We start from the raw sequence: 18,394 nt of genomic DNA, 5'->3' as shown, positions 1-18,394 counted from the left end.
CTAAACATTTTTAGTTAATTTGTAATAAAACCATAAAATGAATTAGACTGAATTTAGGATTTAGATTCATGGTACACTCCTCATTGAACACATCTCACTTTAACCCGAGGCCAACATAAGTCAAATGTTTAAAAAGAAAACTAACTTGATCCATGTTCATTTTGGTAAATGTTTGTGTCAAAATGTTTAGATGCTCCTAGATAGGTTTCGTTTGTCGAAATGTTTATTTTTAAAAATTGTAGCCGATATAGAAGAAAATTTCAAATGGTTTCAATAGAATACGGACGCGAGGAACAAAAAGAGTTTTACGGCCTCACAAAAATGCACTTCGGCCGTTAAACAACTTTTTACCTGTGAGTATTTATGTATGTTTGCAAGGACCTCACGTGCTTCAGTTTTTCCAGTGATGTGGGTCGTTAGTTTATATAGCCAAGAGTATTTAGTAGTATTTACGTAGACCAACTAGCCACGACATTGTTGCTTTGTATCAAGCACATGCACAAAGACATCACCTTCCTGGGATGTTGGGTAACCTTGATTGTACACATCTCACTTGGAGAATGTGTACTACCGAGTTGAGAGGCCAATATATGAGATGTGATCATCCTTATCCAATGGTCATGGTCGAAGCCGTTGCTTCAAATGATTTGTGGATTTGGCATGCGTTTTGTGGTCTGTCGGGATCTAACAATGACATCATTGTTCTCCATCAATCTCCTCTGTTTCTCACCCATCGAAATGGAACAGCGCCTTACGCTCAATAAACAATTACACCGCCACATAGGCTAAATCCAAAAAATTAAATAAAGACAGTTTTGCAAATATCCAGTCTACATAAAATATTTGTTCAAATGACAAACTTGAGCATATTGTATCTGTCATATCCACATGAGCACATCTTATTATCGAAACAGTGTTAAGAAACATAGTTGTTTCAATTGCAGGCTACAGGGACGAAAGAACAAACGCCAGAGGGTTTGTTCGGAAGCGTGCAGTCTATGTTTGTTTAGGCCACTTTCAATGGTCAATTTAAGATTCAAACAAACCAATCATTTATAACAAGTAACAAAGAGCAAATTCATACAAAGCAAGATAGATTATGAAACATTTTTTCAAGACGCTTTGGTTTGATTTTGGTTGTATTGTGAAGATAGATTAATGGATGTTTTACATGAAGTCCTCTTCAAGTTCCTGCAAGGATTTGTTGGTCGACGCAATCTCTTTATTGGAAGTCATTTTGTCGGCAACCATCAGATTCTTGTAGCTCCTCACCTCTGCTTGTCTCTCCTTTTCCAGCCTCTCCGTTTCCTCTCGCCGTTTCTGCTCCAACATAAATTACTATCTTACTTATTACAAACACATAATAAAAATTAATAGATGTATGTATATACTCACTTTGCCTCGCAGCAGCTGCTTCCTCTCTGCCCTTTCTGCCGCATTAACCGATTCACGCTCAGCTAGACATCAACAATATGTAATTAGCATAACAACAACCTTATGACTTGCATTAGGACACGCGACTTTAGAGTATTAAAAGAAGGGTATAATGGTCCCTCAGTTTATAAAATGTATTTATAATAAAATGGAAATATATGAAACTTTGTGAATAAGTATATATATACTTATTGTATTAAAATACATATAGAAAGGGCAAAACTGTTATTTTCTCAAAACTCTTAACTTTAAGAATTTTACAATATGTTATGCTCGAAGTACGACCACCTATTGCATAACGTGAAACAAAGCCCTGAATCCCGATTCAAAATTCATGTTACTCTTTTGCCTTTCACTTTATTAGACAGAGATCAGAAAGGACATGAACATGAACATGGGTGGTTTTATCCTATGACGTTCAAAAAGCTTTAACTTTTTTTCCCCTTACGGTTGTTAGTTTTGACTTATTTCATGGTCAATATGACGTTCAAAAAGCTCGCGGCTCGCTCGAAGTTCACTTGGAAAAAGCTTGCTTGTAAACGAGCCAAGCCGATTTTACTTGGTCTGTAAACGAGCCGAGCTCGAGTCGGTTATCGTGGCTCGCCCTATAACTGGCTTGTTGGCTCGCTCGATACACACACATATGTATATATATACATTTAAATATATTGAAAATCGCCCTGTTTGTGGTGTGTGCATATAATGTATATATGTGTAGGCCCTCAGGGGGCAAAAGTGAAATTGCACTAGTTTTGAAGTTATTTAACTAATTTCGTGAAAATAACGTTAAAAGTGGCGGAAGGTTAATCAGGCATCATGTGGTGGCGTTGATAGCCGAAAGACAACCATACATGGACCAATCAGTTGATGGTTGAGTGCTATGTGCCTTATGTCCAAGGCTTGATGCAAAACTACTATCGAGTTGGGGATCCAGAAGCAGCCTTTCTATTCCTATGGGGTAGAGGTAAGGTTGTCTACATCTTACCCTCCTCAAACCCTACCATAGCTTTGCTATTGGTGGGATTTACTAAGTACGATGATGATGATGATGATGAAATATATTGAAATAACAAACAAAATACAATGTTATAAATTCTTTAGTTTTTAACTTTTGAAGTACGTGTATGTTAACAAAAAAAATCATCTTTTATATATATGAGTACATGTAAAAGAAACTAAAACTAAAGAAAAAATATATATAATAATAATAATAACGAGCTGGTTTGACGAGCCACAAGCTGGGTCAAACTTTTTACGAGCTGAGCTCTAGTTTTTAGCATGCTAAAATAAACAAGCCGGGCTCGTTCAAGTTTGAGCCGTACCGAGTCCAACCTGCATTCGGCTCGTTTACAACTCTACCTCATGGAAGTCAAATTAAGGAATCTGTATATCAGGCGCGAATCTGATTTTGCGAGAATTCTCTAGCATATGGTATCTTTTGTGTCTTATTCATTATTTATTAGTTTCAGTAATAAGGATGACTATATCACTAATGCTATGTTGACTTTTGCAGGTTCTCACTGAAAAAATACCAGCTATGGGATAACATAAGGGGCACTCTAATCAATCGATTTGAGGAACACGATTTTCGTCTTCGGAAGTAAATCTGAAATCTCCTTTAATGATTGATATTTAGATTGCTTTTAAATTTTTATTATTATTTTTTTTTGTAGAAGTTACTGTTGGGGTGCTCTCAGTGTTATTTTGTACACCAATTTAAACTCAAGAACTTTGTTATATTAAAATTTCCAATGGGCTATGCTGCTGTAAAAGTTTTACTTGGATATCTAAAAACGAGTAAGGATATCTAACTACCTTTTATCGAATTCAACCCAAAATAAACCAGATTTTAGCTACGTTTTACAGCTTATACAATGACAGACTGTTTGGCTCTATATAGTCAAACTGTCAAAAATTATTTGGAGGAGTTGGAATATTAACTTTTTTGCCCTTGTCTTCGTTTTGGCTTTGTATGTTTTTTTTCTATTCCTTTATTGTTATTTTTTTTCAGTTATTTAGGTTTCGTGTTCTTTAAAGCTCATGCTTTCTTTTATCAATGTTTCGACACCAATATTTTTTAACGATTCAATGCTCCCTCCGCAGCGCGGATTTCCTACAAGTTTGATAATAAAGTACCTTTCAGATCAGGGTTTCTTTCAACTTTCATGCGGTTTAGCCTATTAACAACCTCGTTTATCCGCTTCTCTACTCTCACAGTGCGCACCTGAACATTCATACAAACATACATACAGACATCAATAATAGAGAACAAAGGATCAAACAAACAGAATACGTGTACGTGTGAAATTTTGACTGACCGCTTTATTGTTGTGGAAACCAACTTGACCAACATCCATAGACGGTGTCTTCTTTAAGTTTTGCCAAGGAGTATAAACAACATCAATGTTATTCACTTTATTTCCTGCCATGTACAAGACCACATTCAGCAAATACACACATGTTTCTACAGCCTGGCCCACATATTTATTTGAATATGAGTCAATTTTGAACACTAAATGGTCATACAAGTAATATGACAAACTTTAGCTAACTGGTCAAAAGCACACAAAATATGTGTTTACAACTTTCTAAGTTGCTACTATTAGTAACACATATCATTAATCTAATATATTATTCAGTAGCACAAGATGTTTTGACCAGTCAAAAATATTGAATCAAACCTGGTTTATATTGTAAGCACATTTTTTTGTAATAGACTAAGGATGAAGGTAAACAAAAATATTTTTTAAAAGATAAAGTGATATGGAGTTGCCTTGAATGGAATTTGCTTTGACAAGCTGAGCACAATCTTCAAGAAGGCCTTCGGAGATGTCATCAATTGTCTGACCTTTAAGTAGCCTCACATACACGTGAGCAGAAGACATTTTATCCACATGGAACCTGCACTAGAAAAAAAGAACCATGTATGAAAAACTACATATCATATAAGCTGGCTGCTGGTAGTGATTAAAAAACACACACATTTAAAAGTCTTTAGCTACTAGAGTTCCTATCTCATCATTCTGGGTAGCTACTAGAGATGTTATGTTATGTTTTAATAAATAAATGGAATAAAATTACGAACCAAATGTCTTCTGGGAAACCGTATTTGATGAGCTCTTCGTTCTCAAACTTGTCAAGACCCATGAAGATGGTGTAGTCTCCAGCTTCTGACCTCGCTTTGAAGTAGAACACCATCTTCCTTCGATTCCCTATAGGCAAACAAAACAACAATCATCAAACGAGCCGGCTTATATCTACTTATTCTTTTATTATATATACTAGGTTAGAACCCGGGTTGGTAAATATAAAATCAAACAAACATGTTACGTTACAAAATTTGTATATAATTACAAACATTTTCTATTCATAGACTAAAATTAAGAAATACATATAAATAAATGGGTAAAAAAACCATATAACATTATGAATTTAGAAATATTATCATTCAAGTGCATATTCAAATTCTCCTTGTTCATGTTGAATACTAAATCGTTTGATGCAAGATCTATTGAACCAATAACAAAGAAAATTTATTATTTATAAAATTAGGGGTAACAAAATGAAAACGCCAAAACAAAAGAATGAAAATGCATACCACTGGGATAGTACAAAACCCGATAGTGTTGTCCTCGACCTGAAGAAAGAGCAAGCAAGTTAAAACCGAGATCATAATAACCAATTGAGCCCACCGAAAAGCTAGTCAATAACTTTGTTTAGACTTAATGAGTTGGGTAAAACACTAAATTTGTCATTTGAAAGAAAGAAAAAAGGAACTTAAAAGTTGTTTTGGGGTACAAAAAAAAGTTTTTCAACATAATTTTCATGATATGCAAATTGAAACTAAAATAACTTCCGTCATTGTCTCTAATACCCATCTTTGTGAGATTGAAAAATTTAGTGTAAATTACATGTCACACATTACAATCTAAAAAAACAGTCATCTTTTGACTTTTAAAAAGTCATGTTTTAAGATTGAAAAGGCAACATAATATGCCTTTTCCAATCCAAAATGGTTTTATTGTGTATTATTTTGCTTGAAGCAAACTTTTAGAATCTACTGTAAATTACATGACCCACAAAATTCATATGTTGACTTTTGTTTTTTTGTTTTACGCTACTTGAAAAAAGAAGCATTTACATGGCTAAGTTCAAGTCAAATGAATCTCTCCCCTATCTCGAGTACCATGATTGAAAAGCAAATTGTTAATAATAATAATATAAATAACTAAAACATTCTCGACTCATACCATAAAATTACATATAACTACTGATACAACAAATTTAGAGTAAAAAAAGTATAATCATGTTTATTTGTCTCATACAACAATTTTTCATAACATCCCATGTAGATTCTACTTCCTAACCATAATTTATATACTTAAAAATAAAAATAACTATCGATGCATTAATCTACCATAATTACAATAACCACTGATAGCACTCAAAATTCCATTTTGTTCGGCTATTAGAAAGTAAAATAACAAAGAGGTAATTCTATATTGATTATCCTACCCACGGGGATTAAATATAATTACCAGAGTTTTTTTATATGTTGCTACAAGCCTACAACACCATTTTATATCTTCCACTTCTCTACTCCCTTTGCTCTTTTTTATCAAAACATGAAGTTGCCATAATGCCCTTATGCTTTGCTCAGCCAATAATCATCATGATCCTATATGTAAAACCTACCTCATTTAGTAATGACATATTTTTCCAACCCTGTAGCTTCAAGGCAACAGATAAGATTCAGATCATGACACAACGATCAATTTAGCTGAGAAAAACCAAACATCAAGCAAATGCCAAATTCCAAACCAGAAATTGTGCATCTGTGCAAGTAAATTCAGCTTCCCTATTGATAAATATTATGGTCTTAGACATAACTAACCTCAAAAACATCAAAAAGTGGTTACTGTTAACATCAGTACGGAGACCCAACAAAGTATTCTATATGAATTGTAACGAACATCCTTAAAAGATTACATCTTTAACAAAAGCCATAGAAATATTCCACAAAAAGCTATTGATACTAAGAAGACGTCATTAACAGTAAAATGCAAACATGAAAAGATGTATCTCATAATTTAGGATTCAAACAGAAGAGGTAGGTCCCCGCAAAGCCCAGTTGGACCCGCAAGACACACCTTAGAGGTACGTCTGCGCAAAGATCAACTGGTTCCGCAGGACCCACCATGCTCAGAGAGATGAAGACCTTACACGCAGTAAGCCAGCTGTTCCCGCAGGAAAGCCTCCCAGTGGTACAGTACCCCGCCTGTTCCCGCAGCTGCGGATGCAAGCCATGAGGGAAGGCTACCCGCACTAACAGTAAAGCTACACGCATAAGGCACTAAATACTTCAGTAATGTCACCTGAAGAAGGAATGAGCAAGGCGGGAATATTCCCGCCCAAAAGAGCCAGTCCGTACGCTTCCAGAAGATCTTTTGTACTATACCTACCAGGATATGGACAAATAGACAAGATCTGACTAAAGCGACCCATGAACCAATCACAGGGTGACAGCTCACAGACAATAGTACCAGGAGGAGCACGCTCCAGTACAAAATGTCACTATCAGCCGCTGCCTACCCACCAACTCCCATCGTGGCACGAACATGGCCCGTAGTTGGTGGAAAAAGGAATATTATACAGCTGGCCGTACCTGCTTGGAAACCTACCTTCGGCTATAAATACTCCAACACCTTGGAACGATATCATTATCTTATATCATCTTATCTTCTCTCTAGCTATTTCTCTCAATATACACTTATATTCAGAGCAATCTAGTCTGATTCTCACGCCGGAGGGTGGTCACAAGGAGGAACCCCCCCCCCCCTTCTCAGTGACGAGCTCACGGTGTCTGTTTTGCAGGTCGAGAAGAACAACCATCTTTGCCGGACCTAACCCTCGTGGGAAACATCTACTTAACCCTAAGATTATCCGTAATCTGCCGGGGTCATTTAGTGTTTCTTCACAAACATATACTATTTAAATACCCTGAACAATTCATAAATTTCAGCCTTTTAATTTTCATTATTTACCAAATGCAGGTAATTTTTTAATACCAAAATTTTATTGATATACAATACACAAGCTTAATAACTGCTAAAAATCAATGTTAAGCATCAACATTTCATTTTTAATATATTCATATTACAAGTTACAAATATAAAATACAGAACCTTAACAACTTTTATAAATCAATATTAAGCATTATATTCTGCATTCATATTACAAGTTTTATCAGGATCAAAGTCTTATTATTCTTATATCAAAGGTTGTACTTTATTGGTGATATACAAATGTTCTTTTGTATGTAATTTATTTATTATTTAAATATTAAGAAGATGAATTGGAGGTAAAAGACCTAATATGTAATAACTTATTGGGATATAAAGTATGATAATTAGTGATTATATGAAACGAATATAATCATCATTAACATAAACTGAAATGAAGTTCAATAATGAAAACATAAAGCTAAGTTAAAAACAGAAACCTGTTTGAATCAAGTTTACATTTCAAACAGATCGTAAACCTAATCTGATTAAAAGTAAGCAGTCAGAAACCGTTCAAAATCACAAACACACACATAGCGGAAAACATATTAGTTATGTAATATGTGATATGCAATAGACAGATGGAGATTGCTAGGTTAGGTTAGAACCTGTATGTATGAATTGATATACTGATTTTCACAGATGGAGATGACCCGGCCCGCTAAAACCCAAAATACATGTAATCAGTTTCGTACTTCGGTTCTCGGTTTAATCTCAGTTTGTTTCGCCCATTATCCAGAGCAACCAGATTGCTTGATTTCTTAATGAAGATTTCTCATACATTTTACCCGAATTCACGGGTATGGGTTTTACCAAACCTGGATAGTCTTTAAATGGGTTATAACATAACATATATTTATGAAACTCTTTCTTAATCAAACAATAATTTTTGCAGGTCACCAAACCCGGATAACTCCTAAACGGGTTATAATATCTAATTTATTTGTGAAATAACTTCTTAAACATCAAAGAATAATTTACACGGGTTATGGGTCTTACCAAACCCTAATAGCTCTCAAATGGGTTATAAGATTTCATTTATTGGTAAACACTATCATTAAACCCTAATTTAATTTATCTTCTTTACGTATTCTCTATTGCTGGTCTATCATCTTCTATCGCCGGTTAACTTCCGATACTACCCACCATTGTCAACTATATTAACATCTCATTTTTCATTAGACAAATATTTGTGTTCATGTTTGTTCATTTAAAAAAATCAACATGCTCGTGTCTGTTTATGTTAGTTCGTTAAAAATCTAAAAAACATACACATCTCAATTTAAAAAATTCAAATGCTAAAAAATATAATAACAAAACTAATATATATGTATTAAATTAAAACTAAACTACTTTAAAAATTAAAATAAATCATCATAACATAATAAATGATTAAAACAAAAACTTGAATAAAACACCGTTACACGGGAGGATCAAACTAGTTTAATATATATGTTAATAGTCAATCAATACTATTACGATTACGAGATTTTATATATGGATACTGATAGTTACTTAAATATAATACGTGGCAAATGTTGTTTAAATAATTTTTTGAAAACAAACAAATTTAGCATATTATGAATTTTTGTAAGCTCAATTTATAATTATAACCTAGTTTAATGATTTTTATTTTTATTTTTTCGAACGGCGAATTTCTATTTATCCAATACCTTCTAAACCCACCAAATCACTGGCGTTTAAGGTTTTATCTTTGCCAATAAACCACCAACCTGGCCACCTGTCGAGGAGAGAATGAGCCGTCAACATAAGTCAACTGTTTAAAAAGAAAACTAACTTGATCCATGTTCAATTTGATAATTTTTTTTGTCAAAATGTTTATTTTGGTAATTTAACCTTTCTCCAAATAAATTTGACAAAGGATGCACTAAAGCAATAAAAACCAAGTGACAGTTTCACACTCACACAACCACCAAAAGGCCATTTAAAACAACAGATCTCAAAACACAACCTACATCAACATGTACAACCATCACTTCCAAGTCCCAATCAGTAACCAAACAAACAAACACACACTTAGAACAAAAATTTACAAACTAACACGTTATAACACTTCACATATTTCCTCATCTAACCCGGCAAGCAGCAGCCGGTCCAGGAGAACAACTCGGGTTAGCAGACCTACAACCGGCCCCTGCCCCAACAGTCTGAACAAACTTATGGTGCATCTGATAAGCCCGATGATTACCCATAGCCATGGGCCGGCCCACACCAATTAAAGATGAGGCTAACGACACTTCATTTGAACAACTGGTGCTGCTTTGTAACGGCTCTAATGTCTCCACCACATCACTCATTAACGGTCTCGCTTTTGGGTTCTGGCTTAAACAATAATATGCTAAGCTGCAGGCTTTTTGGGCTCCTCGGACCGAATACTCGTTTTCTAGTCTTGGGTCAATGATTTGGAGTAGTTTTCTTTTGTCGTTTAGTTTGGGCCGGGCCCAGTCCACTAAGCTTTGTTCTTTGCTGGGCCTTGTTTTGTCTACAGATTTCTTTCCTGTTAATAGTTCTAGAAGAACAACTCCAAAGCTGTATACGTCACTCCTCGCGGTAAGATGTCCTGCATTGTATTAAATATTAGTAATTTGATTAAAAAATTGCATAAATTTAATAAACATGATTCAGGACACCGTAAGCATTTGAATACATCATACAAGGTATTTAAACAAATTAAACGGCTTAAACCAATTTCTTTTTACCGATATCATGTTTAACTGATTTACTACATTTGACCAGCAGTTTATAAAACACAACCAGAGATCATAAACATTTAACCAAGCTTTTTAATTATTTTAAAACAAATGACTAAGTTATGTATTAAAACAAGGATTGAACCCCAATGACATTTGGATGCTAAATTTTAAATATATGGTCACCAGAGTAAATATTATTAAAACTTACAAGTTACAGCTATCAAAAAAATAATTATATATAAAATATAGAATTTGGATAAACCGATATCTATATAGAAAATAAACGAACTGAAGGTCTGAAGTCGGTGTTAAATAAGTCAAATGCACAATTATAATATTCATATTCATTTGACATGGCATATTTTATTATGTACAAATATATCTGCACCAGTTGCTAGAAATTCATTATAAATCTAGCTTTAAATGTATGTATTTAGTTAACTTTTCTATTGACATAAAAACAATTTTGAGTTAAATGATGTACCAAAGCTATCAGAAAATATAGAAATTTATACCAGTCATAACATATTCAGGAGCAGCATAACCATAGGTGCCCATAACTCTTGTTGATACGTGCGTCTCGTCCCCTTGTGGGCCCGCTTTTGCAAGACCAAAATCAGATAGTTTAGCTGTATAATCCTGCACATACATAGTTCCCATTATCAAACAACTATTCTGAACAATTAAATATAAAAGAAAGGGTATGAGAAATGAGAAAATAAGTTAAATAACTACACAATTGTGAAAACCACATACCGAGTCCAACAAAATGTTGGAAGTCTTGAAGTCCCTATATATTACAGGTCGTTCAGCATTGTGAAGAAAGGCAAGGCCTTTTGCTGCCCCTAAAGCAATCATCATTCTTGTTGACCATGATAATGGTGCACTTGTTTCTGAGTACCTCAATAAAGCACTCCAATTAAGTTAAGAAAACACAAAATCTATGCAAGAAAAACATTTAAAGCGTTTGAAGGCTCTTTGATGCCTGTTTTAATATTCTTTGTTTATCTACAAACTACACACTATCCCCACTCACCAAACCATTAAGAATTAAGAACCCTAAGTTAATAAAAACAAAGTTTTCAACCAGGCTTAAATCAAGGTTATCGTGGCCTAATTGTGGATGGAGTGATGGACTACATTAATGACAAAATCATAGTGATACGGTTCGAGTAAGATAGTGAACGAAGAACAATGAAAAGAACGAGAAACTTTAATAATACTTCTTCAAAATAAAAATCAATCAACTAAAAGATGGTTCTCCAGGGTGTTTTAAAGACCCAACCTAGAGATAAGTACGAGCTAAACAAATAAGGATAAAAACCACAAATAAAGCTAGTTTGAAATTCAAATACAAAACAGAAACAAAATAAAATAGATAATGATCCAACTTGGTCTTCACTTTGTTGCATATCCAGATTCCTCCCCTGGAGTCGTATCTCGGATCCGGTTCATTCAACGGGTCGGCTGCGTTCTAGGTCGTGACCCGTATCATCCTCCCCATCTTGAAAAGGACTCGTCCGAGGTTCAAGACTATCATCAGTTTCGGACACATACGGTGCTAAATCGGCGACATTGAAAGTGGCAGACACATTATAATGACCTGGTAGATCAATCTTATAGGCATTGTCGTTAATACGTTTCAGAACTCGAAATGGACCATCAGCACGTGGCTGCAGCTTACCAAACCTACCAGCAGGAAAACGTTCTCGTCTCAAATGGATCCACACTAAATCTCCTTCCTTAAACACAACTTTACGGCGATGCAAATTAGCCCGAGTTTGGTACTGCAAGTTATGTTTGATGATCTGATCACGAACTTGCTTGTGAATTTCTTTAATCTGATCAGAACGGTCGGCTCCATCCTCACTAAAATGAGTAGCATCTGGCAGCGGGGTAAGGTCCAACGGGGTAAACGGGTTACGTCCGTACACCACAAAGAATGGGCTCCTCCCTGTTAAACCATGATTTGAACGGTTGTAAGCAAATTCAGCCTGAGCTAGTATCATATCCCACTGTTTAGGATTATTACCTATAAAACTACGGAGCAAGTTACCAAGGTTTCGATTTGTTACTTCTGTCTGCCCGTCTGTCTGGGGATGGTGCGAACTGCTGAACTGTAGTTTTGACCCGAGTCGCTTCCACAAGGTACGCCAAAAGTGGCTAACAAATTTAACATCACGATCCGATGTTAGAGTTTTAGGAATTCCATGCAATCGAACGATTTCAGAGAAATATAGCCGTGCAATGTTGCTCGCATCATACGTTTTTGCACATGGAACAAAATGAGCCATTTTAGAGAATCGGTCCACCACCACCATAATCGAGTCTTTCAAGCGTTGGGTGCGGGGCAATCCCATAACAAAATCTAAACTAACATCTTCCCATGGGGCATTTGGAACAGGTAGCGGTGTGTATAACCCCGCGTTCGTATGGCGGGTTTTGGCGACCCTACAAGTATGACAACGTTTAATGAGTCGGGCGACATCTTTCCCCATTCGAGGCCAATAGAATCGGTCATTGATCAACCCCAATGTTTTATCCCGTCCAAAATGCCCAGCCAAACCACCCTGATGGTTTTCTAAAATAATTGAGTCCCGTAGAGAGCAACGCGGAACACACATTTTAGTTCCGCGAAACAAGTACCCGTCATGTTTAGTGAATTCATGATAAGGTCGGGCGGGACGGGTGTTCCATGCCTCTGTGAAGTCGGATCGTCATGGTACAGTTGGCGAAATAACTCAAGTCCATTGACCTGAAGTTTCAAGATTGTTACCACGCTATGGCGACGACTTCAGGCGTCAGCGACTGTATTGGCAGACCCAGCTTTATGTTTGATTACAAACGAGAATTCTTGCAAGAGTTCGACCCACTTGGCATGTCGTGAATTTAGTTTGCCCTGCCCTTGTATATACTTGAGTGCCTGGTGATCCGAAAACAAAATAAACTCGGCTGGCAACAAATAATGCCGCCAATATTCGAGACTCCGAATGATAGCATAAAACTCCTTATCATATGTGCTATACCGCCTCCGTGTATCATTTAACTTCTCACTAAAGAAAGCGATGGGACGATCACCTTGGCTAAGAACACCCCCAATCCCGAGCCGGATGCGTCACATTCCACTTGAAACACCATGCTGAAATTTGGTAATGCCAAAACCGGGGCTGTAGTGACCCGTAAACATAATTCGTCAAAGGCTCGTTGGGCAGCCTCTGTCCATGTGAATTTAGTGCCCTTTAGGCACTCAGTAATTGGGGCAACAACGGTACTGAAATCCCGAATAAATAGGCGATAGAACGACGCCAAGCCATGGAAGCTACGTACATCATGTAAGGTGGTTGGTGTCGGCCAACTGGTGATTGCTTCTTCTTTAGACTTATCCATCCGAATTCCTTTACCCGACACTATGTAGCCCAAGAAAAGGACCTCATCTGTCAAAAAGTGGCACTTTGTTCGATTAGCATAAAGTTTTTGAGCCCGGAGAACAAGAAATACCTCACGAAGGTGTTGTAGGTGTTGTTGGTGATCACGACTAAACACCAAGATATCGTCAAAGTAGACGACCACAAAACGCCGGATAAAAGGTTTGAAGATGTGATTCATGAGCCTCATAAATGTGCTAGGCGCGTTAGATAACCCGAACGGCATTACCATCCATTCATATAGTCTGTCTCGAGTTTTAAATGCCGTTTTCCATTCATCTCCAGGGCGTAGTCGAATCTGGTGATAGCCACTACGCAGATTGATCTTAGAAAAAATCGAGGCCCCGTGTAACTGGTCAATTAAATCGTCGAATCGAGGAATAGGAAACCGGTATTTTATAGTAATTTTATTGACTGCTCGACTATCAATGCACATACGGTACGTGCCCCCTTGCTTTGGCACGAGTAACGCCGGAACAGCGCAAGGACTCATACTTTCACGAATTAGTCCTTTCTGTAACAATTCTGTGACCTGTCGTTGTAGTTCACCATATTCCTTGGGATTCATTCTGTACGCGGGCTTATTCGGAATGCTAGCACCCGGTAAAAAGTCAATACAATGTTGTATTTCTCTTGTGAGCGGTAGACCTGGTGGAATATCGATTGGAAAAACATCCTTAAACTCATGTAAAAGAGGGTGTACCTGAATGGGTGCTTTGGGTATAGCTTCGTTCACTTCTGTGATGACAAGCGCGAAGAGGAGCGGGACGGGTGTAATCCTGGTGTAGTCTAGGAATTCGGATTTGGGAAGTACCAAAGCTGTTGTCGCTGTTTCCCGAGCGTCTAATGGTGCTAACGTGATGTTTACACCGTCTTTCTTGAAAGTATACGTGTTGCGAAACCCGTCGTGTTTAGCCCGGCGATCATATTGCCAAGGTCGACCAAGCAACAGATGGCATGCGTCCATCGGTATTACTTCACACCATACTTCATCGGCGTACTTGTCACCAATCGAAAAGTTTACTAGGCACCGTTGATTAACTTTTACAATATTACCTTTTTTAAGCCATGTTAGCTGATACGGTTCCGGATGTTGCTCGACTTGTAAACCCAACTTCTCAACCATGTGAGTTGCTACCATATTTTCACAGCTTCCGCCATCGATTATGACCATGCAAACTTTTCCCTTGGTAGTGCACTTTGTTCGGAAGATGTTATTACGCAACCAAAGTGTATCATCAGTACCTTTCAACATGGAGGCGTTAAGAACTCTTTGAACCACCAATGCTTCTCGATCAGGTTGAATAACCTCCTCCCCGTGGGAATTATCGCCTTCTCCATCCGTGTCATACCGAGGCATCGGGTCATCAACTAGGGACACTAAGTGTTTGTTGGAGTAGTCTCAGGCATAATGTCCCATACCTTGACACTTATAACATCGGACAATACGTGTGCCCCCTGAACTTGACCCACTGGCCGGAGTGGTGTCAATTCGAACCTGGTTTGGTGTGACTCGGGTACTTGGGTTTGGTGTCGATCGAGCTGGTGGGGTAGACCGAGTGGTCTGGATCCCCTTCGATTTATTACGGAGTTGTTTTTCGATCTTTAGAGCCAAGTTACACACATCCGTAAAAGACCAATATTGTTGTAGTTGAACTACATCAGCAATTTCAGGTTTTAACACCCCAAGGAATCGAGCGATTACTTGTTCATCTTCTTCATCCGCTGAACACCGCATACGTAACTTATCAAACTCGGCAATGACCTCAGCCACTGTCAAACCTTCTTGTTTCAGATTGTGATATTCAATAAAAGCTTCTTGCCTGTAATTGATTGGGAGAAATTTTGCTTGTTACAGTTTTTTTAATTTTGCCCTTGACTTCACCTTGGATTTTCCCAATTGGGCCCTTTTCATCTTGACGTGGTCCCACCATAGAGACGCATATTTGGTAAACTTGATTGCTACGACTTTGATTTTGAGACGATCTGGTATCGCTCGCAATTCAAAGATCCGTTCGACCGTACTCAACCATTCGATGAACTCGTCTGGTTGAGTCTTACCTTCGAATTCAGGAATTTCTACCTGTAAACCCAGACTCCTCAATGGATCCTCCAGGTAGAAATCTTGATCTCGTTGGCGCGGAAGGCGACCAAAAGGATTCTCTTCGGTCTCAGTATCATCGTCCCTGACGAAGATGTCTGATTCCGTTTCCTCTTGTCGTTCCTCCAGTTGCAGTTCTAGTTCTTGAACTCGTTGTTGCAGTCGTTCGATTTCATCATCTCGGTCATCCCGTGGCTGGCCAATCGGACCTCGACCACCGCCTCTGCGGTTGGTGCTGCGAGTATTGTACACGCGGCTGGCCATAGTATCAGGCTTTGATACCACTTGATACGGTTCGAGTAAGATAGTGAACGAAGAACAATGAAAAGAACGAGAAACTTTAATAATACTTCTTCAAAATAAAAATCAATCAACTAAAAGATGGTTCTCCAGGGTGTTTTAAAGACCCAACCTAGAGATAAGTACGAGCTAAACAAATAAGGATAAAAACCACAAATAAAGCTAGTTTGAAATTCAAATACAAAACAGAAACAAAATAAAATAGATAATGATCCAACTTGGTCTTCACTTTGTTGCATATCCAGATTCCCCCCCCCCCCCTGAGTCGTATCTCGGATCCGGTTCATTCAACGGGTCGGCTGCGTTCTCGCTCGGGCCGAGTTCTAGGTCGTGACCCGTATCACATAGTCTAGAAGATATACATTAAAACTAGGGGTGTAAACTAGTCAAGCCACTCGTGAAATACTAGAGATCGGCTCGCTAAAAGCTTGAATGCAGCTGAGCTTGAACAAGCTTGAGCCCGAACCCAAAGGTTACAACTAGCACGGCTAATGATGCTAGATACTAATCATGCAGCACCAAAGCTAGAAGGAAAGTGGAATTTTGTTAACCAGTATCACAAGCATACCCAGTAGAAATCCCATTCATAGCAAAAGCCAGTGCCGGCTATGAAGCAGGGCTGGGTGGTCGACTGACCCTGGCCCGACCCCCCGATAGGCCCGAAATATATATATTTTTTTGAAAAAAAAAAATATGCATTCTTAATGTTTAAACCCAATTACTCAACTAATTTGAGGCCCAACTTTTGTTTTCGCCTTCAGCCCAAAACTTTTTCACGATTCTCGGAGACGGCCTTGGCAAAAAGCTATGGGTGGTGTCCAAGGACAGTTGGATGAGGAAAAACCTTTCATCTATCCTAATGGATAGAGAGGGTGAGGTGCTCCCACTGAAACCCTCAACTCCATTAAACCTTTTTTCGACGTGCAAATTATAGTATTTCATATAACATAATATGTAGCTAAGAGAATCAGAGTAACAACCATACAGGCATACATAAGTAAATAAAAATGATATTAGTAAACTACCACTAGCATACAGTTGTTAGCAAACTATAGTTCACAAAAGGAGAGTTCATACTTCGAAAGAGGTGATTTTCAAGGCTTCCACGAAACATAAACTCGTAAACAAGCAATCTGTGATCATCTTCACAGCAATATCCAATCAACTTCACCAAATTAGGATGTCTTAGCTGACCAAGGAAATTAACTTCGGTCTGCACACAAAACACCATTACTCATATCAACTAAAACCGCGAGTATAATTGTACATTATTGGATATACAGAACCAAAGACGGAGGAACTTACAAGCCATTCTCTGTGGCCTTGAAGTCCCTCCTTATTGAGAACCTTAACCGCAACCGGAAGCGATTTGAGACCGACTCTCACATTCTCATCAATATAGCCTTTATAAACAGTTCCAAAACCCCCTTCACCTAATATATAATCAGACCTAAAGCTTTTGGTAATAGTTTCAAGCTCAAACAAAGTGAAAGCAATCACATGAGTATACAACAACGAGTTATTCCTCAAATCCTCAATAACGTTTAAATTATTACGCGGCGTTGACGGATCACTCAGATCCGAAATTGACCGGCTGTGCTTCTTCTCCAAACCCTGATTTTTACCGGACACCGATTGCAGCTGATTCACTGTTAAATTAAATATTAAATAACCGTTCTTAACAAGATATTAATACAAAAGGTGAGCTAGATCTGAAAGTTAAGCTGAAAGTAAATAATAATATTAAATAATAATAATGAAGGTGAAATGAAACCTTGATGAGCGTCTAAAACGACGGCGGATTCTTCGCGAGTGCCGCAATTACCCATACTGTTTGAATGCGGATGACGTGGATGAGTGAATCGCACAGTATCTCATTATTAGCCGGAGCTCAGTTCGTTGTGGTTCTCCGGTGCCGACGATGGTACCGGAGGTGGTGTAGTGGTTAGGGTTGTGCTGTGGTAGTGGAAGGTGGTTAGCGGTGGAGGAAAGACGGTGTCGGCCAGTATCAGTGGGTGGCTACTACTGTGACTTGACTACAAACAAAGTCACTGGCTTGGTTGGTTTCCACCTCTTTCCTTCGTTATCATCGTCAAGTTACATATAACACCCCTTCTCTTTTCTATATTGTCTACTTGGGTTATTAATTACTAGATGTGCACAAACTGGTTTAAAACTCAAAACTGGTTTGGAATATACTGTTGGTCAATAAAAGTCAAAACCGGTTTATGATCGGTTTTGGTTCGGGTTGTGATCGGTTTTGACCTATTCGGGTTTTGGCCGGTTTCGGTTCAGTTAACCGGTTTCAAACCGATTTCTACATAATCGGTTTCAAACTTCGGTTTCGGTTCGGTTTTT

General features: G+C 37.7%; 2 protein-coding genes across 2 annotated transcripts; both read right to left on the bottom strand.

Moving 5' to 3' along the window:
* Positions 1 to 1,088: 1,088 nt before the first annotated feature.
* LOC143553816 (uncharacterized) lies at positions 1,089 to 4,632 on the bottom strand. Its single transcript, XM_077043717.1, has 6 exons — positions 4,520 to 4,632; positions 4,208 to 4,335; positions 3,753 to 3,856; positions 3,571 to 3,658; positions 1,396 to 1,457; positions 1,089 to 1,320 (listed from the first exon to the last, which is right to left on the bottom strand). The coding sequence occupies exons 1-6, from the start codon at positions 4,630 to 4,632 to the stop codon at positions 1,168 to 1,170; spliced, it is 648 nt and encodes a 215-aa protein (XP_076899832.1). The 3' UTR covers positions 1,089 to 1,167.
* A 4,891-nt stretch (positions 4,633 to 9,523) lies between these two features.
* LOC143553837 (putative serine/threonine-protein kinase PBL8) lies at positions 9,524 to 17,975 on the bottom strand. The gene is made up of 6 exons (XM_077043739.1): positions 17,811 to 17,975; positions 17,342 to 17,685; positions 17,114 to 17,249; positions 10,967 to 11,103; positions 10,726 to 10,849; positions 9,524 to 10,077 (listed from the first exon to the last, which is right to left on the bottom strand). The coding sequence occupies exons 1-6, from the start codon at positions 17,863 to 17,865 to the stop codon at positions 9,584 to 9,586; spliced, it is 1,290 nt and encodes a 429-aa protein (XP_076899854.1). The 5' UTR covers positions 17,866 to 17,975; the 3' UTR covers positions 9,524 to 9,583.
* Positions 17,976 to 18,394: the final 419 nt, after the last annotated feature.

Source organism: Bidens hawaiensis, unplaced genomic scaffold, assembly GCF_021521415.1.
Source record: "Bidens hawaiensis isolate Kalapana, Puna unplaced genomic scaffold, B.hawaiensis_p1.1 tig00017381_1, whole genome shotgun sequence".
In the NCBI taxonomy this organism is placed as follows: Eukaryota; Viridiplantae; Streptophyta; class Magnoliopsida; order Asterales; family Asteraceae; genus Bidens; species Bidens hawaiensis.
This window is presented reverse-complemented; position numbering and strand designations above follow the sequence as displayed.

Excerpts from the sequence above, each read along its gene's own strand:
- LOC143553816 (XM_077043717.1), bottom strand. The coding sequence starts at position 4,632 with ATGGTGTTCTACTTCAAAGCGAGGTCAGAAGCTGGAGACTACACCATC. Across the intron at positions 4,336-4,519 it reads GGTTTCCCAGAAGACATTTG|GTTCCATGTGGATAAAATGT; the intron begins GTTCGTAATTTT and ends TTTCTAGTGCAG. Across the intron at positions 3,659-3,752 it reads GTTTCCACAACAATAAAGCG|GTGCGCACTGTGAGAGTAGA; the intron begins GTCAGTCAAAAT and ends ATGAATGTTCAG.
- LOC143553837 (XM_077043739.1), bottom strand. The coding sequence starts at position 17,865 with ATGGGTAATTGCGGCACTCGCGAAGAATCCGCCGTCGTTTTAGACGCT. Across the intron at positions 17,250-17,341 it reads AAGGCCACAGAGAATGGCTT|ACCGAAGTTAATTTCCTTGG; the intron begins GTAAGTTCCTCC and ends TTTTGTGTGCAG. Across the intron at positions 11,104-17,113 it reads TGAAAATCACCTCTTTCGAA|AAACAAGTGCACCATTATCA; the intron begins GTATGAACTCTC and ends TGAGGTACTCAG.